Genomic DNA, 25,596 nt, shown 5'->3' on the forward strand with positions numbered 1-25,596 from the left:
CCTAAGCAAATCAGAGAACCAATGAGGCGACAAATACGATGCTTTTATTTCAAAGAACACTATATATCCACTTGCTCCTACCAAATTGCAAATGTTTTCAGACAATATGTGTGGAGTGCAGCGAAAAAATATAATTGTGAATTGGACACTCAAATGAATTTGATAGTCCTTTTATTCTTCAGTTAGCAGTAATGTGCGCGAACGTTCCTGGCACGGGTTGTCTGGGCAGGTAATCAGTGGGAATGTCCGGATCAATCTGACGCGCTGCCAGTGCGTGGCTGTGCTTTTATTTTGTTTTAATTTCCTTCGAACAGAACAGCAATAACGTGGAGGGAGCCAACGACTACTTCGTTGCCCCTTGCGCGGTCGTAACTTTAAGTATTGGCAACTTATGCCCTCGGCCATCGCGCTGGAATCATCCGGGACTGTGTAGGGAAATTCCGCAAACAACTCCTTGCTGTCAAGTGCTTAAAAGCGTCTAAATGCTTACTCCCTCTTCGCACAAGGCCCTGCAGATGTCTCTTTAGGCCGCAAAAAGCAGCGTTCATAATTATTGTAATGAAACGTGCTCCTTCGCATCGAGACTGCAAGGGCAGTCACGAAGGCTGCACAAAAACAAAGCCTCGCGTTGAAAAGGGCCGTTCATCGACCACGGGTAATCGATCTGTGGAAATTGGGGGGGGGGGTTCGACAGTCCAAGGGTGAATTCTACACTCACCCTTCAGATATTTGCGGTTTACGCGAAATGTCTGCCGTTATGCCCGCGGAGCTGCGTCGTTGTGGCGTGCACTGATTAGCTCCTCCGCGCCGTATTGCAACCCCTGAGGCCATCGCGGTCTGGTGTCCCATTACAGAAGTCCCGAGATGGTGATAAGGCCCGAGGGGGGAACGAAGTAGCCGCAGCCGTCGTAACGCGGCGGCCAAAATCGGCTCTGTCGCGAGAGCTTGGTCAACGCGCGTGGCAGCGGGCTGAAGTGCTCCGAATCGCCGGACGATGACGACGTTAGCCGCCGTCGCCGTCCTGGCGGGCTTACTAATCCTCGGGACTCACCCTACGTGGACACAGGTCGGTGTTCTTTATCTCAGCGCAAACACACTCCTTCGGCAGCCACTTGAGAAAACGAACGCCTGTCGTATTCCAGAAACCGATTAAGAGCGTTTTTTTGCTATGCTGTCGAGTGTCGGAGAATGTGCATGCAGATATTTTTCACCACTGCGGTGCCGCTGAGTGGTTCGTTTACCGAGACATTCCTTCCCCATGCGGTGCATCACTAAGGCGCAATCCGACGGGGATTCAGGAGTCTTTGACGGGTTTCCGAATAACACTCGTAATACACCGATGATAAAATATTTTGCGATGAGAAGGAACGTTAGGCTTTCTATTATGATGTGAGCATGCGTGTGCATCACTTATCTTTGAGTACCGAAAGCATGCCCATAGGTAGGTATGCTGACGCCGCATCCAAGTTGGACTTGCTGAATCGGCCGTGAGCTTCCGACGGCTTCTGCCATCGTGACTTGCCGATCCACCTGAGCGGGCATGTTATTAGGCATGGGTTAAGCCTTAACGTTAGGTGACCTTAATGTTGAGGCTAACGATGTGCAGAGCAGCTTCAGAATCACTGTACGTCAAAGTGCGTGTTGCGGTTGACGATGCAATCCAGTTATTCATATAGCCCGCCAGAGTAATTATTGGCCTTGACATCCTTGCTCCATCCCATGCAGGCAAATCTGACGCGTGCTAGGTTCGCGGAGGAACGGGTTCGAAGCTGCAACAACGCGTATTTTCGGAATCGCCAGTGTTTCACTGCGAAGCAGTGAGGTCTAACCCTTGCAGTTTTCATTCCGGTGAAGGCGCCGCTCCTGGGCTCCTCCTCGCCACCGCTGACCCCTTGCTAACGCCTCTTTCACAAGTTGCACAATCGGCTGACAGCGGCGGTAGCGCCGTTATCAGATGACAGCGGAGAATCAACGGAAACGACCGAAAGCTGCCGCTGCCTTTGCCGCCTGAAGTTCCACGTCGCCGAGTGCGTGCGAATTCCTCGCGGTTGTATAGAAACTTGCCCGGTGCCAACGCCGGTGTGTGCCCGTAATTCTTATAGAGCTCGAACTGCTTTCCGGGTGACATTTCCCCCAGTGCATCTCTGCCCAAGCATGCCCCCATCACCGGTAGCCGGTGATGGGGGCGTAGGAGTTAGGAGCGTATACGAGGGTGCATCCACAGCTACCCGACGTTCAGCAGCGGTGGACAAGCCCCCCTACGCATGCGCCAACTAGATATCGAATAACAAAGACAGCGACCATTTTCTGCCGGATGTGACGTCATTGGTTGGAAAAGATGGAAGCTGTGGTCTGGTTTATTCGCTGCGCTGCTTGTCGTCTTTTCTCTACGGTTGCAGCGGTGACTACGGGCTTTGTGCATAGGGGTTTCGCTTTCGATCGTAATGAAGGCACTCCCAAAGAACTTCTGGAGATTACTGATGGTAGTGCGCAAAGTATGATTAGAAAACCGCGCGTGTGTGGCCGCCTAAATTGCGCGTAGTGTGCTACGACATTGACCACGGGCGTTCTACATAAGTTCTGCCGCCTCGGTTTGCGAGAGTGATTAGTGCGCTCCCGACGAACTTCTGCTCTGCGTATTATACGAGCGCCGTGTTGAGGCCACTTGGCATTCGTCACCTACGTGCAGTGGCGAGAGGCAGCAACGGCGGTCACGAGGACAGTAGGAGAGCGCATGACCAACCAAGCTAGCCACTGCGAACGATTCTGCGCGATAACTGATTTCGCAGCCCACTGCCACGTAGACAACGCTGCTGTGTTTTTGTCCCAGTATAACGGCGTTAACCTGTACGCCGTAAGGTATAATTGTGTTTTCGCAGTAGTGAGGCAGGCACGTAATGTTCACCGTCGCGAAGGTGTAGTAACTGCCACGATTGATCGATGTGTTTGCGAATCACTTCTTCAGGACATGCAGCCTGGTTGGAGGGAGGGCTGCGCACAGGACAAAGGGGGTGTTTTTATTGCTGCTGTTACCAGCTGTACGAACCAAGCCTTAACGGTACACATCCAAGCCTCAAGCAGTGAACGAGAAAATGGTAACTAGTTGCGCGTAGCTCTGGTTCCAAGCATCTATCTTTATGTGGGTCCTCTCAAGTTACCGTTTTAGAATTATTATCTCTTCTGGGGGCACGTTCAAGCTGGTATCGTGGCATGCATTCGACAGATGATGAACAGTTCCCCCAATATGTCCTTGGTGTGTCCTGTTACACGCCACAGAACAATATTGTACTTTATATGATTCTTTTACCAACAGATCTTATGATGTGCAATGCTTTCAAGTCCATTTCTTCTGAGTTTAGCATGACTGAGGACTTGTGTGCAGCAATCTAACAGCAAATACGTTATTGCTTGTTAAACAGCACAAAAGTCCCACTATAACTTACAACTGAAATAAGTCAGGGATGAGGTTTTGCTCGTCAGTTTTCTCTCCAGCAGTGGTGGCAATGGCGGCTAAGTGTTTTATGTCGGTACAAGGACAACTTGCCTTTTGTATGTATTTTAGTGGCGTGTGAATTGAATACAAGACGTTAAACTTGGCTGTGAATTGAATAAAATATTTTTGCGAATTGAATAAAATAAAATAAAATATGAGTAGTAACAACCGGCTGCGAATTGAATATTTTCAAACCAGTTTATCTTTGTTTTCATGTTTATAGAGTGCAAAAACATAAATACATAAAGAAGACAGCCTTGGCAATCACAACTAGACACATCTTCATTCAGGTACTAGTGCTTGGTATGCAAAAAATTTAATGTAACAGACAAAATAAAAAATAGAGACGTGCAAAGCATTGAAACAAGAATTTTGCATACATTGACACGGAGAAATGCGGGCTCCTCAAAATACTGTGAATACAGTAAGTATATTAAAGTATATTTAATATGACAGGCATCATTGAAAAGAGGCTGGGCATGCTAGTTGTTGGTAAGATGTTACCAACAAGCCTACGATGGCGCTTGATTTCTCGCTCGTGCCATAAAATTCGCAGGAAACCTATTTGTATGTTATAAATTTTGCTCTCTAACATACCCCCCAGTTAGCGAACACTTCTTTGGTGCAAGGCTTTTATATCAGGCTTTTGGCACGCCTTCTGTGTCTTACGGAAAAACCAACAAGTAAGGTCTTACCATGCAGTGAAGCTTGGAAGTTTGTAAGTTTTGCGTCAGAGCAAACATTTGTTGCTGTACTATTTATAAATTCAAGTATTTGAAATAGTGCTGCAAATAGAATATCAAAAACTATTCGCGAAGTATTCGAAGTTGCGAATGTTCACAAACCTTCAAATATACTGCCTGGTCACTTCAGTATACGTGTGTAATAAATTTATAGAAATAATGTCATTATTGAAACTTAAAAATGCCGTAAGGTGTTCATTATTGAAGTTTCACGCGTTTGTTTAAAATCACTGGTAAGCGTTGGATGGAGTTCATTGGATGGTTAACCACCCATACTCCCCTGTATTATTTCCTGCCTTCATTTACGGGATGGGCATTCGTAGGGGCATGTGGTGGGTAATACGTTGTGTTATGTTGTAGTACGTGTGTATTTGAAGGCATCTGTAGAACGGCTTTGGACTTAAGAGGTTTGTGAGGGAATCTGGTGGGTATTTTCTGCTTTCTAGGAATCCCTGGGTAGTAAATCTGTGGGCAGCAGTGCGTGCCACCTTATTGTCTTTTAGCTTAGCAAGACGTGATGTCCAGATGATGTAAATGATCGCTAGCTTTTGTATGCGTCGTAGTGTATTTGAAGTGTGATGCATCCGTTTTGATAGAGGCGACATGCTTGCTGGGAGTCAGTGGTGGTGATGGCGGGATCTGTCGTGACTACGCTTGCATCCAGGTTTTTGTAAGGTTGTAGAGGTCGTAGTGGTGAGTGTGGCAGGCACCAAGGGTTCCTTACGAGTCATTAATGGCAGATGTCCCAGGGTTTTGTGCTTAAATATGCATCAAAACAGTGAACTGAATGAACGTAGCTATGCAGGCTAGCTGTCACTTCATGGTTCAGAGTTTGGTTAAATGTTAAGCATGACTCAAGGAAAGGATAGAGACAGGAAAGAGGCACGCCATCATCGAAGCTTCATTTTCCTAATCACAGAAGTTTCATAATCACAAAAGAGTGATTACAAAGCACACAAAAGCCTCCCATGACACTGGCTTAACACCACGTGCACAAAGCAATCACAGCAGCTGCACACTTCACACTAATCATTCAGCAATCTATAATGCGTCTGTCTCCCATCTGTATCACATAGGCCTCAAAGATTCCTCGTTCTTGTTTTGTGCTATACAACTTAAGCACTCTCGTCATATCAAATTCTGGCATGCAGCCGCCTGGTGTGCACTGAGACTTGGAGTGGAGCACAAAATTGGTATCTGTTCCAGTCGTCAGCAATGCAGAATGCTCCCACCACCGCCTGTAGGGGAAGTCCCTTGTCTGTTCAATGTGCCATCAAGATACATTGAAATGCGAACAACAAAGCACGCGACATTCAGTACATGCTGTGCATCATGGTGACGGACTGTGTAGCCACGGTAGGAACAAGTTCCAAGAATTTGTGTCCAACGTTGTTATGGAAATAGCATTTTCCCAGAATGTTAATTTGGCCTACAGCCGCATTTGGTGCAGGGTCCCGCTGAGGCTATCGAACTTTCTCGCTGTGTAGGAGCAAGTGGCACACGTCGAATGCTGATAACAGAAGCACAAATGGGCAACAAATGGTGGTGGGAGAAATAAATATGTTCACACACCAAACGGTGCCCTCTAACACCCACGTGTAATTTGGTCCAACTGGGAGTACACAATACTTTAGATGAACTGCACGAAGCTTACCATCACTCCCAAACCACCCGCCTCAACCACCTACGAGACGAGACACCCTTCATGCCTCGGATATCCTGTACCGCCCCAAGAACAGCTACAACGTGTCCCCCTCCACATCCGTCAACAAAATCGTGCAGCTCCCATACCGCGAATTACGCATCCCATTACAACAAAGCACGTCGCAAAGTATCGGTTAAAGCGGTTAGTAATCTTGAAGCAGTAGGAAACCCTACGACGCGCTACACGAACGCCGCACGCTATACCTGCAAACCCGCCCCCCGCAGTCATGGCGATGGACCACCAGGGAACCCAACTCACAACCGCCACAATATGCACCACATCTACAAACGCGGCTGAAGAAGTTGCCATCGCCCTAGCAGCCACACCAAGCTGCGAATACGGCACCGGCATCACGGACTTGCAAGTCGCACGCCGCAACTACGAACTCAGCCACATATCACCCTTCCTCTTTAAAATTCATGAAGGGGCCATGCGCGAAAAACACATGTTTAATTCTAAATATTTCGTACTTGATAGTGCCCCGACGCTTGGCCGGCAGCAGACGATGCTTTATTCACTGAGAGACTAATTATAATTTGAGCTAAAATTTTGATTGTCCAGCCAAATCGATTGTGTGTTCCGTGACGTCTGCGATGATGTAACGAAGTCATGTCTTCAAGTGAATGGTTGTGCACTGTTTACTCTGCAGCATACTGTGGGACGCCTTTTTTACTGTTAGTTCTCCTGGATGGCTCCACCAATCTGCGCAGGGATGCTGTCTGCCTTTGCTTTGCTGCTAACCGTATTTCCACTCGGGTTGTTTTTGTTACGGTGTACGTAGTGATCGTTTCGTGAAACATTGAGTACGTTCAACAAACAGGGTCAAGGAAATCAATGTCGCATACGCCAATTGGGATGTGTCGTGTGAGACAATCCCAAAGCGCCAGACTGCTATGCAGCTATACCAGGCATAGTGCATCCAGTACAAACAGTAGTGCGCGTCGGTACTTCTATGTTTACGTGTACTTTTGTAACTTCCAATGTTTACCCCACCTTTCTTCTCGCTATTAAATGAGTATGCATTACATTCAGGCGAAAAGAGCTCGTACTGCAACCTCTGCCTAACTTGTGTTTGCTTTTGCTAGTGTCAGACAATCGCACAGCTATGCATAGTACGTCATAGGTTCTAGTGCGGGAAATGAGCTAGTGAGTCGCGTGGCCATTCCCTTTTCCCATAATTACATAGCTTATTTGAGCAAGTTTACGTCAAGAGTGGTGTCAGTATGAACTTAACGAGGCAATCTTTTGAGTGAACCAGACTTGTGTTTTCTCTGCATGGCCCCTTTAAGACCAATGCGCAGTTTCTCCACACCTGATAGTTTGGACCACTGGACACACGTCCATCGACAGCAATGAGGCAGCGCCTGCCGCTGCCCGAATACACACGCTCTGGGCCATCTCCGAAGGAAGTCTAGATCAGGAGAAGACCCCCACCCACTCAATAGCTTTGCGGACATCCTCTCACAATTTTAACATGAGCATCAACAGTTCTCTCCACCCCAACCCCACCTTTCCCGAGCCCAAGTGACCACACTTTGCCGGCTCTAGACCAACTCCTACCCCCACCCAACCCTCATCCACCATATGTACCCCACCCATTATTGCAGCATCTGCAATGTTCGCCCCCAGCCAGGCATCCTGTCAGTCTTGTCTGAGAATGCCAACAATCCTCACACCCAATCCTCATCCCACCTACGAGCAGTGGGTGGATTGGCTGTCCAGCCCGGACTTCTCAACCCAGCACATGCTGATAAAGAGGGCCCGAGTAGCCAGCAGGAACCAGGGCACCCAGGACTATAGCGGACGCCCCACAGAGAGCTGGTGCTCTCACTATCCTGCATTAATGAATCCCCAATAAAACATGTTTATTATCTCTCTCTCTCTCCATACCAAGGTTGGACACTAACTCTCGTAAATTATTCCTACTTTGCATAAACAGCTCATCACCAGGATGCGTAGGATGTACTGAAAACCACATGCTCCGTTGTTCTTATTTCAATGTATCATGATAGTACATTCACCCGAACGTCAATACAATTTTATAAAATATGTTTGTTTTATACTCTAGGAATGTAGTGGCGTACTCTTCTGTGCGCAGAGGAAGCCTGGGCCCACAGCCATTTAATATGCGGTACAAAGCAACGGGCTTATCTGGTGCACTGAATAATTACCATTCACGTACGAATAAACACCATTCACGAATAAACGCCATTCATGCTCCAGAGTTTTCTTGATATGATGTGAGATGCCATGTAGGTATGGAAGGGCAGTAATTTTGCGGCACGACTTCTGTTGGCTTCAAAAATGATCACGTTGAAAAGACACTGACATTGAAGGACAGGACTGCAGATTAGTGCTCAGAAGGTAGGTATACACTCGCGGAGCAGCAGCGGTTGTGTAGTAATGCGCAAAATGCCAAGCATGTGGGCTACTGCCACAACATGCTTTCTCTTTTTGCACCATGACTTTTCACATCACTGCGGGTCAGTGACAAAACAGAACTGGCAACGCTCGTAATGCATTAGGTTGTAAAACAAAAAAAAAACACGCAAATTTAAAGACAAGCATTAAAAACAAACTTCAGCAAGTGAATACCCCTACACAGACTACGTCAATATCGCAGCGTTTGAACTTCGGCCAAATATTTTGTGCTGGTGTGCAAGGGCAGCCAGAATGTTCATGCAAATTGAACCCAAAATTTATCCTCCCTTCACATGGTCAGCATACGTATCTGCAACAATGAGCAGCGAAATTGGCAAGTTCATAGCAACCAGGTCCACGTACACAGAAAAAAAAAACAATTTGGTGTTTGCTACAACAAAAAAGAAGTAAATTATTTAACCTCGCTCTTTGATATTTTCACACATCAAACAAATTACATCCAATTTACACGTCAATTCGCCGTGAACAGTGGCCACTGGGTATACATAAAACTATATGGGGTTCACAACTGTATTTTTGTACGAGGACGTACAGAAAATATCTCCTTCGGAAGCGTCCTGTCTTAGGTGCACAAAACCCATGGTGAGAAGCTGCGGGAATAACGAACAGATGTGGCGTTGGGCGACATAGTGCGAGCGTCGAACCAACGTTTCGCCAATTTAAAAGCGTCGTAGGAACAACGTCCGCCGTCACCCGAATGGGAGCTGAACGTCATGTAACAAGGTCTATATAGGTACGGATTACACAGTAGACAGTAAAGCCAGGGGAGAGAGTCTTTTGGTGTGTGTTTTGACTTGCAAGGGGCATACATCTGCACGGCGAGGTGAATTCTGCGCACAGAGAAGAGCACATTAGCAGCTCGCCAGCAAAGCAACGCTCTGGAGACCAACGAAAATAGCGTCTATAACTGAAAACTTCTCGTTTCTGCGCGCCAAAAGCCGTCTTCAATAATTTAACAAGAATATGCAGGGCCATGGCCTCCTGAATGAAATGTTCAGGAGGGTATGACAGCACGCAGTGAGCGGAGGACACAAGGTTCCACGAACCAAAGCGACGCGCAGGATTCACCTTTGTAGGTCGCAATAGTCTTGTCTTGTTATTTCTGTGTCGACGACCACGGGGTTTGGGACATGCATGGGTTTCGTGCGAACGATCGTTTGCAGTTGGCCACGATATCAGCACGGTTTCAAGTCGAAGGCATGTGCGCACTCGCACGTAGGCGACGAAATGCCAAGCCGCCTCATCACGGCGCTCGTATAATGCGCAGCGCAGAAGTTCGTAGGCAGCGCACTAATCACTCTCGCAAACCGAGGTGGCAGAACTTATGTAGAACGCCGTGGTCACCGTAGCAACGTACTACGCGCAATTTAGGCGGCCGCATACACGCGGTGTTCCAATCATACGTTGTGCACTACCATAAGTAATCTCCACAAGTTCTTCGGGAGTGCCCTCATCACAATCGCAAGCCAAACACCTATGTACAAAGCCCATAGTCACGGCTGCAACCGTAGAGAAAAGACGACAAGCAGCGCAGCGAAGAAACCAAACCACAGCTGTTATCTTTTTTCAAACCATTATGTCACATCCGGCAAAAAAAATCGCTTTCTTTGTTTTTTTATTTCTAGTTGGCGCATGCGCATTAGAGCTCGTCCAACGTTCCTGAACGTCAGGTTCCACAGCTGGGCTTCATGCCGCTGCCGATGACTGGACCCTTGTGCTAGTGGAAGTCTCATGGCTCGATGCACCCTGTCAGCTGTCCTCCGTAGTCGAGCGGTTTGGGTCTCGGTTGGCGTGTTACGCAGACAGTAACATGCCTACGAGGGTGGTGGGAACGGAGGATCACATGTTGGCCCGCTAGAATGAGCTCGAGGCCTTGCACGTTTTAACTCATAGTGGGACTGGCGCATGTCGTTCGCTTGGGGAAAGAACGGGAATTGAAGGAGCGTTGGCCCGATCAGCGGGAATAGGCGCGAAAGCAACGGCAAACACTGACGCCACCGTTGCTGCCTCACGTTCCAGCTCGTCAAGTAGCAGTTCATTCCTCCCGATTGAAGGGCAACTTTCCCGCTTGGAACGCTGACGTGTGCCATTATTACTTGTTCAGCTTAAAGGGCTTTCAAAGCATTTTCGACGGTTTCTTTCACTTCTAAGCAAGCGCACATCACCTGTTGCGGGATTACGCGAGCACTGGTTGGAAACGGGGCGTTCAATCACAGCTATAGCTTTCACGCCTTTACTTTTGGGCTGCCTGTTGTGTTGGCGGGTGGTTTGAACGGGGAAGCCAAGTGATCCAATACGACTTGCCTGGTGCAATCTCAGTGGTCTAGCGGATTGGGTCGCTGTGTTACAGAAACCGTAAGATCCCTACGACACTGCAGTCAAGCAGACAGCTTCGTGTTTGTCAGAGAATAACGCTGGGGTTCTTCGAAGTTTCATTCCGCTAATTGGCTGGAAAGAGTGCTCAATCGAGAATTACACTAAAGCCTGTTTTGTTTCGTGCGCTCCGTGGACTGCGCCACGCTTCGCAGGTCATGCTTCTTCACAGAGTGGAAGGGCACGCATTTTTAGTAACGCTGACATCTACAAGACTTGAAGCTAATTTTTCTTACGCCTCGTAGGCCTTGAAACAGGCCCAAAATTTCTGTGCTGCACCTGGCGTGCGTCATGCGCGTACCAGTGACGAGCAAAAGGCGACGCCCACACGCAGACAGAGAAACGCCAGAAAACGTATCCCCCACTATAAAACATTGACAATCGCCGCCGTAAACCCGGGACCCCCAATTCGGAGCCATTCGCTGCAGTTTCTTGGTTCCCGACAGCACCTTCGGCGAAATAAATCCTGAAACGGTTCCAGAAGGTCTCTCAGTGTGACGGACGATCACTCACAGAAAACGAAACTTTATCGTGGCAACGCCATTACGGACCTGAGCTCTTCCATTGCGCCCCCTTAACGCAACGCCTTGCGAAAAATGAAACTTTAGTGACGCGACGCGTCAGGTAACGAGGCAGCAAGACCGAACTTCCGCATCACGGCAGGACGTCGCAGAACGCGGTTGGAGCGATAGAAATTGAGTGCTAAGCGTGCAGCAGCTACACAAGTTGCTTCCGTAAGCTGCCAGGTGAGCGTAGAGATTTCGCAACTGGCAGCAACACCGCAAACAAGTTGTAGCGGAGGGTCAACGTCTATTGTGAACAAGTGGATACATTAGCAGTGAAGCAATATTTTTGTTAGCTCTGGGTGAGCTACCTAAAATTGTCAGCTTGGAATCCCTCAAACATACTGCCCCCCTATTGCTAACAAATCGGATGCTTCGGTTGAAGAATTGAGCAAGTTGGCCCAACATTAGCGGCACAAGAACGTGTCGGCCGCTAGTCTTACTTTTGTCCGGCTACCTTTTTCTCCGGTCCTCCATACTTCGCTTTTCCGCCTTCGTATTTCAGCTGGAACTTGATTTCTCTGTATAAGGTGCTCCAACAGATTACCAGCTGTTGTGGGGCTTTGATTTTGATTATTATACGTTCATAACCAGCTTAAAAGCCTGTGTTTTCCACACTACAGTGAGTGAGTGAGTGAGTGAGTGAGTGAGTGAGTGAGTGAGTGAGTGAGTGAGTGAGTGAGTGAGTGAGTGAGTGAGTGAGTGAGTGAGTGAGTGAGTGAGTGAGTGAGTCACCCAACCAGTCAGTCCCGCCAGCTTCTCTTACACTCGTCCCGCCAGCTCTTGTAGTTTCGCGTGTGGTTATAACATTACACAAGTTTATAACGAGTTTTTAACGCTCTGGATGGCTGTGCCCTCGCTGAAAGACTACCAGTTCCAGGAACTTGAAGACATCACATAACTTTGGAATGGCTGCATCACGTGCATATCAACGAGGCATGTTGTTGCTGCTGTTGCCGTTTGTGGCGCATAGTTGCCCTTGCTCATTCCAAATATCCTTAAATACCAGTCGTTCACGTGTACCATGGTCTCTAAATGAAAAATCGAAATACAGTTTCAAATATTTTTTTGGCTTTACACACGTTAATAAGCAGCGTGATAAAAAAGAAGTGAGCATATGTGCATAACAGGAAAGAAGAGCAAAATAGGATTACAGTAAGGCGAGGAAGGTACGATAGAGAGGACGAGCAGGGCTCTTAACAACGACAAGTTAAGCTTTCCGACACATAATGCGCTAGCACGCCTTTCGCCAAATGATTGAAAAGGGTTGCCTAAAACAGCTACCACTTGTCACTAACAAAATTTTATTTGAGCCTGCAGTTAACAGCGGTACTGAAATTAAGAGTAGTAAAACACAGACAAATTATCTTCTTGGTAAGATGACACATGTCATCACCATATACTAAGAGGATGCCACAAACTACCAATAAAATATTACACGTCTTAGAACATACGACAGTTTCTATCCCTTTCGTGCTACTACGCTGCCAGGACGCGTCTCGCGAAGTGCGTTGGTATCAAAGTAATGAAATACCCGGAGAAAGACGTGGGCTGTAATTGGGTACTCAAACTCTGACTAGGATCCGAGGATACGGGACAGAGCGTCATGCAGTTCCTTATGCCGCCTTTGCACAGGAGTTGCCTTCGTATTTCACGGCTTTCCGCAAGACCAGACTGAGCTGACTTGTCAATCAACGCCGACGCAAATGAGACGCGTCGCAAGAGATTGGCAGTTTCGATTGCGGAACACGTGCGAGGGTGAGCGCTTTACACCGCAGCGGCAGGCGGTCGGCAAACGTCAAGCGTTGTTCGTGCAATCGGCGTCGACGCACTCGGTAAAGCATGGCTTGCGTATTCTCAGAAGTTCCTTTCCGACCACAAGTCAGCATTTAAATGACCTTCTAATTATATAATAGTGCCCGTTCCCCACTAAGACGTGCCAGCCACCGCCGATGCTCGCGGGCTCTTTCTAGTAAATGCGGGGAGAGAAACTCCTCGGTAAAAGCGAGCATCGGTGAATGACGTGTTTTCGTCTACGGCAGCCACGCCCATGCGTCGCGGTAAAGAATACTGGCGGCGAGTATCTGCTGCAGTAAAAGATGGTGGCCCGCCGAATGGCTAAAGAGCTCCAGACTAAGCATGCACATTCAGATTCCTGCCAACGTTTGACTCTGGACCATATTAAACACTCCCTAAACGAGGCAGTCATGCCTGGTGGACTTTTGAATTTTACTGTAGGTTTGACGCCACTTACGTATATAGTGAATCCATGCTGACAAGCAGCCACCAATGCCAGGGGAAAGAAAAGCCTCCCCAATGGTCCCAAGGGTTGATGTATTTTTGGTATTCCAGGACACATGGAACATTTCGGCTTGCAAGTCCTTTGGAAGCCGTTAGTCACTATTTCAAAGAGGATCGAGATATATGTGTGGTAACCAATTGCTGCTACTATTAGCGAAACCACCAAACAAACTGCCCGCTCGGGATAAATGAAACATTCCGAGCAAAACGGTGTCACAATTACGGGTGGCCAAGGTAGGCCACTCCGGCCCCCGTCAACGCAAGTGAAGGTTGCCCCGCTTGGCTCGTGGTTTTGTTTTTAGAAATTGAGCCCCCTGGTCGATTACGAAGGTGCAACGATTAATTTTTAGGCTTCATAAACACGGACATTAGTTGGGAACGAGCGGAGGCCGGCTGATGACCTCACTTTTTTTTTAACTTACCTCAACCGGAGTCCTGTTAATTATTTACCTTCGATAATATAAAAATTATTCAAAGCTTCCATCGAACACAAAGGCAACTCAAACAGACGTGTTTAACAAAATCAGTGCCGGAAACAACCCACACTCACACGCACCGGCTACGAAGAATGTGCGAGTGAAGCTATGGCACTCCCATGCACAACATGTAAATCTTCAGTAAATAACTCACAATATTAAAGCCACTTTTCAGAAAAGCTTGGCCCAAACTTATAAGGAGTTTGCTTGGAAGATAATTGAATTCGCGGCACACAAGCACAAATAACAACACAGCGGGGGTCCACGCGAGGAAGGTAAACCTTAGCTACAATCATCACGCCACTCAAACCCTGACTTGTCGGCCGAGGTTTAAACGAAATCAAATCAAATGAAATGAAACTTACACAACTACCCCAGCTTCAGAATGTTGTCAGCCGCTGTTAATGGGACAAAGAAATGGTTGTCAATTGATTTTGACTCCGAGCTCAATGATGGCGAGCGAGAAGCTACGGCGAGGGCGAAGAGGAAGAGGGAGAAGAGCGGGACACTCTGCGTGGCGCGCATGCGCGCGTGCATGCGCTTGAGGAGACCCGTCACCTGTAGTTTTTGTCTCCTATTTCATGCTCTTACGGATTCCTTCCAAATTAAATAAACACCGAATTTTTTTCTCTCGTCGGTATTCAGGAACCGGCGTGGTTGCAACCACAACAGCATCCGTCCTTCAGTTAGCAGAGTGCAAATTCGACAATCGGTGGACTGTGTTTTGAGTCTACCTCGGAACGAGCGCAGCGAAGTCGTTGAAAATAATTTCGTTCCGTCTACGCTCTAAGAGAAAAGGGTGTGGTAGTTTCTCCCTTAAGGGTAAAACTGGAATGTATCATATATTTCTCCCTAAGAGGTAGAAAGATTTTCCCTTTAAGAGGGAGGAGCGCGTTTCTACCCCTAGGAGTGGAGGAAGTTTTCCCCCTTTCGTGAGCTAATGGAGGAGTGTTCCTGCCCTGGCAGCGCCACCCAAGCAAGGCTTGTCATGCGAGAAAGGCCTAGCGAGCTGATCGGTTTGAGGATCGAGGAAGTACAAATACGTAGGTTACTCTGGTTGTGCGCGCTTAAAATGCGCTAAAATAACCAAGAAATTACCTACCGAGCACCAGAACTGCGGTTTGCAAGCGATGTCGCCAGTCGTATATGCGCGACTTGCATTCGTCTCGCTGCGCGCCCCGCCTACGCGATCAGAGCGAACGCGCCGCCGTAAACACAGTAAAAGTCATACAGATTGCTTTCAAAATGCCGCCTTTATTTCCGAAAGGCTCGTAACCCCGCCGTTCACCTCGCACGAGATCACAAGCATCCAATGCGGCCGTTTGAGAACAACCAGTTGTTGTTAGTCGTCTTACCTTGCTACAACCGATGCATCAAAACGAGGATCGTCTGCAATCGTAAATCTCAGCGCAAAGGCAATGCAGGCAACACGAAAAACGTATCCGTCGCTGTCGCATCCTCGACAATGCTCGCCCTCTAGCGTGCTCGAAGTAAAGCAATCGTAAACGTTGTAAAATGACCGATAGATGACGCAAAAGAAAAAAGCAGGGGTGGGCAGGAGGGGCAGCGACTAAGCATCACCATCAGTGGGCACTTACATCAAGGCGTTTCCTTGGTTTCCTTTATGGATAACGTATATTTATAGCCAAAATCACGGAGGCACCATGTGGGCGGGCACATATTGGGAAGAAACATAGCACAACACAGCGACATACACTTCGTTAAAGGCTCTGCCAACGCACAATACACAACATCGCAAACATAATACACGTATACACCACAACATATAGCACACTTTTCACATGTCCGCATGATCACAAGCCACAACTAAACATTGAAACGGCGAAAAAGTATTTATAACCCTGATCGCCGAGAATGCAGGTAGGCACAGTGAGATCGTTGCTTGTTTCGACAACCCACGGCAGTGCTTAAGCCTTAGGTGGGTTTTGTTATTTCATCAAATGTAACCCGTGCAATTGCAAACTTTTATTAATTTGAAGTTTTGTAAGAAGCAGTAAAATAGTTCAAAGAAGGAAAAACGTTTCACGAAACAGTACGGCAGGTATGTTTGGGTAATCACACTCATTGCCTCGCCTTCGCTCTTTTAGCGTACAGTGCACCACTGGTCTGGCAACCATTCAGCCAAAACATGGAGGAAAGAAAAGGTTGGGAGAGGCATGCATGGGGAGAGGCCCTGACGTCACATTTGTGAAGCCGAGTCCCGCCATGACTTGAGCCCACGGAGCCCAGCACTCTATCCCATCATCCTTTGCTATCTCCGGTTTGATATGACTAACATGGCGTCGCCCTGCCCTCCCGCTTCAAAGTGAAAACAGCTTCGTCGCTAATTCCTCGGTGCGATGTCATCTTCTAAGCTGTTGATTTCGCCTTCAATTTGCCCATTATAACCCTCACCCAAAGTTTCAATCGAAAAACGGCCTTCGTTTTTGAGATAGAAGGACGATTTTCAGCTCGTAAGCCTGGCAAAGTAGCGTTTGTCATCGTCATAGCAACAGGCTGGCGGGATGGCGAACGCAGACGCCTCCGGCGGCAGAGTTTTCAAACTGGCCTAATTTAAAAACGTTTGTCGTAGCGACTGCGCTGGTTTGCAAGTGTCAGCCACATACCAAGCGCCTTAAAAATTTGTCCGTTCTATTTGCCCAAATTTGGCCACCGCAGTTGTAAACAAGTAAGCAACATTGTCTATGGGCTCAAGAAAATTCACGCGACTTCCTCCACACTTTTCGCAATGCATTGGGGTGCTAGGGGCCTCTCCTGAGTATTCTTTCCTCCATGAGCCAAGATGTTACCGAAGGGGGGCCTTTTGTTGTTGGTAACTGATGCGTCAATATGCTGCGGTCCGTGCTCGTTGACGAAAAAAGGGGCAGTTTGCAATCATCGCTGACCTCTGTTACCCTTGGCCGTCAGTATAAAACGTCCACAAATGCAGTGGTAACGTTGAACAGGGCGCGGGCGAGTCGCCCACAGCAAGAATGCAGCGGTGCCCACAGAATGTGCTTCAAACACACGGCTGGCGAGCCGTGCGTTAGCGTGGCGGGCACATGGTAATGATAAAAAAGAAAGACAGCGAGAAAACAAGCAAGCAGCACACCGCAGGGGAGGTGTTGCTCATAGTCGTCGTATGCGCCCGATCGGCGAAAGCCACAGTGCAATGATGAACGGTTTCGTTTTCGGCGTCGGCGCCGACAGCAGATTGCAGAAGACAGGGGAGAATATTTTCTCCCCCGTTTCGGTGTTTCGTAGAGGCCGTACAGAGGGCGTTACGTGTAATTAGCTAAAGGGAGAATCTCGCTGGTACGGGGGAAAAAACCCTAGATTTCCTCCCTTTTTTACCCTTTTTTCTTAGAGTGTAACCTCAACGCACGCATTTTTTCTGCGCTCCTTTTCTGTCATTTAAGATTTCGTAATTTCACGCGCGTTCCTAAGGCAGTGCTGCGGCCGGCGGCTCGAGAACAGGCTCGGTTGTGTCAGATGTGTGGCCTTTGAGGCAAGGCTCTTCCCCCCACCACCACCACCACAGGGAACGAGCTCGGGTGGCGGCCACGTCTACCTGTCCGCCTTCCCGTGGAGTCGCTTGAAGCCTGCGGAGACGGAGCTCGTCTTCTTGCTCGACCGGTCGGGCAGTGTGGGGAAGGCGGGCTTCGAGCGCCAACTGGGCTTCGTTCGCAGCTTCCTCAACTTCTTCGAGGTGGCACCGAACGCCTCCCGCGTCGCTGTCATCTCGTTCAGCGACGACACCAGTGAGACGACCTTGTTTTCTAGTCCCCGTTTCCTTCCTCCCGTGTTTTTCCCTGTTTCTTTCTTTGTCTCTCTTCATTCGCGTCTTCCATATTTTTGTTTTCGGTTATTTTTTAGTTCCTTTTCCGAGCTTTTGTATCACCCTCTTTTTTTAAAGACGATAGTCGTCCTTTTTTGGCAACTTGAATTAAACGCAGAAATTTTGGCCGGTCTGTTTGTCTGTCTGTGACTCGATTCAGCCAGCCGGCCAAAGTGTTGTTGTTTGCGGTTATTAGAAGAGGAAAGAAAGTAGGAGAAAATGGCCGCATATCCTTGCAAATGCCGACGAAAGACAATACTCGGCTGGTGCCCCTGCCAAGTAAACGCCTCTTTCCCGCTCGCCTCTCACGCTGTTCCTATCCCGTCTCGTTCCGCCCAAGACAACCCGCCAGAGGTTTGCTCGAGTCAATTTAAATTTACCGCGTTCCATTGCTCCAGGCCGGGTGCCTCGAGGCCAGCGCTGCCGTACGGCGGAGACGCGCGTGAATTGAGGGGCACCCTACTACAACGTTTATAGAACCACGTTGCCCTACTCCACGAGATTCCAAACGGAACGTGGATCCCACCTAGTGGAACTTTTCGTTGCTATTTCCGTTTGATTCCTTAAATGCCGCCAGGAGGTAGCGCTGACAACAGCAGGCGGCAGTTTCTGGCGTTGATGTAGTATTTTATTTACTATCACAAAAACCGGGCGTCGTGAATTTTTTAATAAAGGAACACGGCAAATATCACACATGTACTGATTTGTTGCCTTATATTTGCGTAATGTCTTGTTCTTGCTCAACAATGGCGACAAGTATGAACATTAACACCGGGCTTAGACGCTTAGATTTGGCTGTGGGTCTATAAGACTATTGCGCAGTTCCTGTTTCACTTTGGCCGGGTGGCTAAATAGAGTCACAGACAGACCAAAACTTCTTCGTTTAAGTAGCCCAAGAAAGACTATGGTCTTTAAAAGTCGGTAACTCTCTCAGAGAGGACCCCTTAACTGGGCCAGGTGAGGGGGGAGGGGGCGGCTGAAGCCGTCCTATGGCCGAGGTGTGAGCGAAGTCTTATATACCCACAGCCAAATCTAAACGCCCAAGTGCGATGGCATGCAGTGCTCATACTTGTCAACATTGTTGAACAAGAACAAGACATTACGCAAATATGAGGGAGCAAATCAATACATAAGTGATATTTGTAGTATTCCTTTATTAAAAAATTCACGATGCTTGGTTTTTGCGACAGCAAATGAAACACTACATCCACTGCAGAAAAAAAAAATTCCCTCGTTGCCTACTGTTGCCCGCGCCACTACAGCTCCTGGCAGCATTTTAAGAAATCAAACGGCAACAGTAACGAAAGGCTCTAATAAATAGGTTCCACGTTCCGCTTGGGACACTCGTGGAGTAGGGCAATGTGGTTCTATAAATCTGGGAGTAGGGTGGCTCGATTCAGGCGCGCCTCCGCCGTACCGCAGCGCTGGCATAGAGGCTCGCTACCTGGAGCAGTGGAACACGGTAAACTTAAATTGATTTGAGTGAACCTGTAGCGTGTTACCTTGTGAGGGACGAGACGGGAGAGGAACAACATGAGGGGTGAGAGGGAAAGAGAAAGGATGCGTTTACTTCGCATGGGGCCGGTCGACTATCGCCTTTCGTCGACATCTGCACGCCACCAACTTTCTGTGCTTTTTATTTCTTTTTCTGCAATTTTTGCCTGTGTGAATTTTAATGCTCTCCCTCTTCCTCCGTTCATCTCTCATTCTCTCTGTCGCACCCTTGTTTACGCTCCGCGTCTCCTGTTTTTCATATATCTTGGTTTACTTTCTCTTCATTACTCCCTCTTTCTTTGCTTCTGCCATGCTTTCTTTTTCTGCCCTGTTGATTTTTAGTTCTCGTTGCTTTTCTTTTTCTTCTCCTTAATTTGTTTGTTTAATACCTCTATTTATTTCTGAGGTCGCACGAGCAGTACACACGTCAAAGTGCGTGTTCTTTCAGTGGGACGTCAGAAACCACACTTTGATGTGAACATTGCGTTCATCTTTTACAGCCTACTTTTTTTTACCCCATTCCCAATCCCCCTCCTCCTCCACCTAAGGCCTTTTAGCCTCATTATTTCACTACTTTCGAAAAAGCGTACAGTTTTCTTTTTCAATGTTTTTGTTCCGTCTTGATGTTTGAATGGCACACTACTGTTCAACAAAAAGCTGTTGCCCGACACAGCTTAAAATAGGTGCTGCTTGATCCTCGTCCACAAACACACGCCGCTATACTCGGCCTGTCTTGTCGAAGTAGTTTTTTCTAAATTTAGCAGTCTTTAGCCTTGTCCATCCACTTATCCTAAGTTCAAATACTCGCTAGGAAGCTCCGAGCATTGCACTTCTAATATAAGCTAGCAAAGACGAGATTACCTGACGTTGGGATAATAATTTGTTTAGCGACACACTGTAGACGCTTCAGGAGCTGATAATGTAATTAAAATAAAGAAGAAGTCTTTTCGATGAAGTCGCGCACAAAAACGGGCGAATTCGAGCGAAGAGAGTGCAGCCACACTCAAAGGGAGTGTAGCAAACGATAATGGTACGGGTGCCCGAGCTTACGTCAGAAGCCAGGAGGCGCCACTTCCCGCCAATAAAATAGTAATAAGCAGTAATGGCGGAGCAAAAATGTTACGCCGAAGAATGCCGAGCGCTGTCATTGTTTGCTTTGACGAAGGGCTGCGAAGGAGTTTTCGCGCAGCGCCCGAAAAAGCGAGCGGAAGTGAACAAGTGATCCGGGTGACGACAGACGTTGCGCATCACTGAAGCCCACTGTGTAACGCAAAAAACGGCGCTTTCCGAATTTAGGGTCGCTCTGCCGCTGCCAGAGGAGACTGCAAAGCGCCGCGTATTTCTCGCTCCTCTTTTCCCCGCAGCCAGCATGAGTCAGAGGTAAACACTGGCGAGCGCAGGCTTTTATGAGCGCCGCCCCGATCGAGGAGGAAAGTGACAAAGCGCGCTGCTGGAAGAAGAGGGGGAAGAGGGAAAGGTTGGAAGAGGAGGCGGCCAGATCGGCACCAAACGCGACTTGACCGCGCTTGCTATTCCCAGCGGCGCACATCGATGGGGGCCGCAGACAAGAGGGGCGGCGGGTCTGGCCTTTGTGGAGCGCGTAGCAGCGAAAGTAGGTGACAACGTGCGACCGCCGCGGGGTTACGCGGTCCCGCGCTCTAGAGCCCCGTCGAGAATAGCTGCTCCCACGTCTTACATCACCGATGTTATCGCCGGCACTCGCTCGGTCAGGAGACGTGCTGCTCCCGTGGGCACGCTGCTCCGAGGAGAAGACCCCGGGCTCGTCCGTTGGCTCGGAATGCGGGAGGGGTTCATGAACCCCGAGGTTTTGTTTGCGCTTAGCGGAGCGAGCGAGAAGGACGCGACCGTTCCGCCGCTGAACAGTGGGAATGCTGTATGGTGCGCCCGCGAAGAGAGAGATTCGTGCACCGCCGTTCTTCGCAGGTCGGTACTTTTCCTAGAAGACACGCTCGCTTCCGCGATTTGGAAAAGTGGAGAGGGCATGAGCGGTGGCAAATATAGGCACACACGTTTACGTGCCAGTCGTTGAGTTCACACGATACCAGTACTTACTACAGAGCGATAACTCGCGTATAATGTCATAAAGTATTTATCCTGTTTTTTTTTTTTTTTTTTTCCTACAGAGCTGCCAGCGGATATTTTTGTAGAGGGTAGTGCAAGTGCAGTTTAGTGTACGGAACTGAGGCGATCAAGAACTAGCGAAAACAGGATAACCCGTAAATGGGAAACACAAAAGTGTTAACAGAGTAACATATCCGAAACTTTCTCCCCGGCTCGCCGCTCCGATGGCAGGTCGGAACTTTTGCAATGAACGATCCGATCGCTGGCGGCGCAGGTGGTGGGATTTCGTTAGCTCATCGGGCAACTGTCGGCGACCTAAGTTCCACAGCAATTCCAGACACTCTCTGTTTATTCTTTTTTATTACACTGGACGGGAAAACGCGTCGGGGACACGAAAAAAAAAAAGCACTGAGTGATCCGCACGGTCGCTGCGCAGGCGGCGGCCTCGGCCACGAAGTGGCTCAGGCCGGCGCTGGTAGCTCGAGTGATACATAGCTTGTTACCGCTGCACGAAATGGGACTCAAGGCCCAAACAAGGAAGGAAGGTGAGTATTAAAAATGGTCATCTGCACCGCTTATGAGAGCGGCAATCGAATGTCCGCCGCAGTGTCAAGCTTAACAAATCCGCAGGCAGACCGGCCGGCTGCTTCCAGCGCGGGTCTCCCCACCCATTGTCTCGAGCGCCGCGCGTCGTTCTCCGGCTGCGGCAGCTATTTGCACTCGCGGCGCTTGCATCACGTCCATGGTCGCTTGTTAATTAAGCGGCTGATGAGAACAGTACACGGGGGCATACGCAGAAACTGCCGCCGACGCGGAATCGACAGTGCTGCGGCAGCTCTGCTCTGTGATATCCGTCCTAAAGTCACGTAGGCAGCTTTGTTTATACCAAATCCAGCCTTTCGCGGCACCCGCTGAGACCAAAACTGCGACTGGCCGCATTAAAAACGTTTTTAATTAAACAACGGCCGCCCGTTGAAGCAAATGAAGTTTCTACAGGTGATAAGTAGGTCATTAGGTAAACTGAGACGGACTAGTTGGTGCATGATGCTACTTAGAAAAAACAATGCCAAAAACGATACGACAGGAAGGAAAGACAAACATTGCGCTCAGTTTGTCTTTACTCCCTGTCGTATCGTTTTTGGCGCTGTTTTTTCTAAGTAGCGTCATTAGGTACTTATCGCAACAACGACCACAAAAAAGCAAGATGTAAATTTTTTATGTCGCTGCCCCTTTAAAGGTATTTTCGGACTCTGGTCAAGAAATAGAGCACAGAAGTTACAAATCAAGCAGCAGCTTTCGGAGGCTTTCCAGATTGTTCTGTAATGTTGCTGGAAGAAGGTTTCCATGCAACATGTGCATGGATTTCTTATTCACAAGATAAAGCGCGTATTTTAGTAATTGCTGTCATATTTAAAAATTTGCTGACAAAAACGCGCAGAAAAAGTGTTGTACCGGTGATTCGATCGACGTGAATGGTGTCACACCGATGTATTTTACATTTCGACAATTTGTAATCCGTTGCCATGGAAGGAATGTGAACTACGCACTTTTGTGTTTTATTTGTGAATTGGTCGTGACAATGATTAGATACATTTTCGCCACTGTGTTCATAAATAGAGAATTTTGTTGCACTAAAACCGGGATACAGCACAGCAAACCCTTCTTAATGCAAAGAACCAATTAGGACCTTGGCCGGAAATTAATAACATTAACAAATGGCACGGGGCACGTGTAGAGACTCTAACGTTTATAAACTAAAATACTTGAAGAAAACGAGTAGTGTTTCAAAGAGCCGCAGGCAGCCATTATCGATGCAGAAGATAGCGACCGTTGTTACCGCCGTACGAAGTCTTCTTCGATAGCTGTCACTTGATGCGGAACCGACTCCCACCCTAGTGCACGATCGGCTCTTGTAAACAGCCTCCAAAAATGCCACACACACACACAGACTGTTTCGAAAGCGGCCAGCTGCGCACTAAGGGTTCGGGCCCACGCACCGCGACATCCGCATTCTCTGCACCACGTGTAATACTCGCGCACCCATAGGCACGCTGCTGCGTCGAGGTCTCACCCGTTTTTCGTCGCGTCCTTGGTAGGAAAGACAAGAGAAGACGCGGAGACTGCTGGGCGACGACAGAGGCGGGATTTACAAACTGTGCCAGCGGGCCAAGTTCGCAGGCGCAATAGGCAGCCAACGAGCCTGAGAAGGGAGGGCGTCGGGCAACATGCGTGCGGGGTGGCCTCCCGAGCCCCCCGTTTGCGTTTGCGCCAACGGGACATTGATGGAAAGAGGGCATAAATTCCTGATAGAAAGAAAGCTGTTCCAGATCGGAGTTCATATCTTTATGGTTACCTCTATTGCGATCTTTATTTTCTTGGAAGTGAAGCTGGTATTATTGAGTGGTATGTAAAGTGGTATTTGTAATATGTTATGGTCACTAAATCCTTGAAGTGTTAGGATTTGTCCTGCTGTATCAGGAGCAGAGGTAAGAACTAAGTCTAACAAATTTTGATCATGAGTTGGTACGTTAAGTACCTGAAATAAATTAAAATCTAAAGCTAAGTTAACAAAATGCTAGAGGCATGACAGGGGGAAAACAACGAGGCCCAATCGATTCACGGATAACTCAAGTCCCCGAAAATGTGCATGAGGTCAGAAGGAAACATTTCGGTAGCTGTCGCTATACTGTTGCGAAGTTCGGCCACAAAGGATTGCCGATAGTCAGGGGGCCGCTAGCACACACCTTAGTTGATGCGGACGTGCATGCACACCAAACAATTTCCAGATCAGATTTGGTGTCAATAACAAAGGAGGAAAACTTTTTCTGCACACCTAACAGGACGCCACCTGCCCTTCTAGTTCTGCGATCATGTCGGTAAATGTTATCAGAATTGTTATGTGGAAATACTTCAGCATCAGCAATTTCGGGCGTAAGCCAAGTTTCCGCTAAGACAACGATGTCAGAGTTACTATCATCGAAAAAGGAACAAAGCATGCCGCGTTTCGGAAGAATGCTTCTCAGGTTTGTAAATGAAACAAATACAGAGAGTGCGGCCTCGCACTGCTCAAAGGTGTAGTTTTTTGGAGGGTGGGGCTTGTGCGGGTAGGAGCAGGCCATGTGGTAGGTGCTTTAGTGCTGCAACCGCGGCTCGTATGTGGCTGAGGTTGGTGTTACTATTAGTAGGCGCCAGTTCGAAGTCGGCTTGAACTCTCAGGTGTCGGTTTGGATTGTTTAAAACGATAAACTATGGCAGTCATTTCGAAATTACGCGCTGTTTGTTCGAAAAATGGATGTTCTTCTGGCTTCGGGAGTCCCGTCAGCGTGCAAGCACTTACCGATTTCGATGAGGTTGGCAACCAACTAAAGCCTGATGCGATGCATGAAATCAAGTGACAGACAGACAGACACACAGACAGACAGACAGACAGACACACACACACACATACATACATACATACATACATACATACATACATACATACATACATACATACATACATACATACATACATACATACATACATACATACATACATACATACATACATACATACATACATACATACATACATACATACATACACACATACAGACAGACAGACAGACAGACAGACAGACAGACCAAACTGTCTCCTGGCCTTGTCAGTCCTCTTTTCGTTTGCACCAATTTGTACGATGGTTATTTTCACAATGAAGTACTAACATAATCCCAATCTTTTTCTGCTTCGAATTGTCGTGTTCACTTACAGAAGGACTGTTATCTTCAATAGCCTGCGTATTTTGTGCGCGCAAAGATTTTTGCGTAACCTTTAAACATGACCCACTACCCGGAGTAAGCAAGATTCTCCCTGTAACCTTCTATAGCGCTTATTTGTTGGCTTTCGTTGACACTCTGGAGATACATTGAACATCCTTTATGAACTAATTTTGGATTGCATTAGTTGTTCGAAAGTTTCGCTGAAGTCTTGCTATAGTTCCTTGAATTCCGCAATCGTTCCTTTAAGTGCGGGCTGCGCTGTCGCTTAGTTTTAATACCTAACAGCACTGTTATGTTTTTTTTCTCTCTTCAGTGCGAATCCAGTTG

The 25,596-nt window shown here is 48.0% G+C and overlaps 1 protein-coding gene across 2 annotated transcripts in view; it reads left to right on the forward strand.

Moving 5' to 3' along the window:
- The first annotated feature begins 907 nt into the window (after positions 1-907).
- LOC144173836 (sushi, von Willebrand factor type A, EGF and pentraxin domain-containing protein 1-like) overlaps positions 908-25,596 on the forward strand; it is a 170,645-nt gene continuing 145,956 nt past the window's right edge. For both annotated transcript variants that reach the window (XM_077702105.1, XM_077702106.1), the window contains exons 1-2: positions 908-1,066; positions 17,638-17,857. In XM_077702105.1, the coding sequence (XP_077558231.1) occupies positions 995-1,066; positions 17,638-17,857 (292 nt within the window). In that variant the 5' untranslated portion in view covers positions 908-994. The remainder of the gene's footprint in view (positions 1,067-17,637; positions 17,858-25,596) is intronic.

The sequence above is a fragment of the Haemaphysalis longicornis genome, unplaced genomic scaffold (genome assembly GCF_048455015.1).
Source record: "Haemaphysalis longicornis isolate Haplotype H1 unplaced genomic scaffold, Haemaphysalis longicornis Haplotype H1 scaffold_3, whole genome shotgun sequence".
Lineage (NCBI taxonomy): Eukaryota > Metazoa > Arthropoda > Arachnida > Ixodida > Ixodidae > Haemaphysalis > Haemaphysalis longicornis.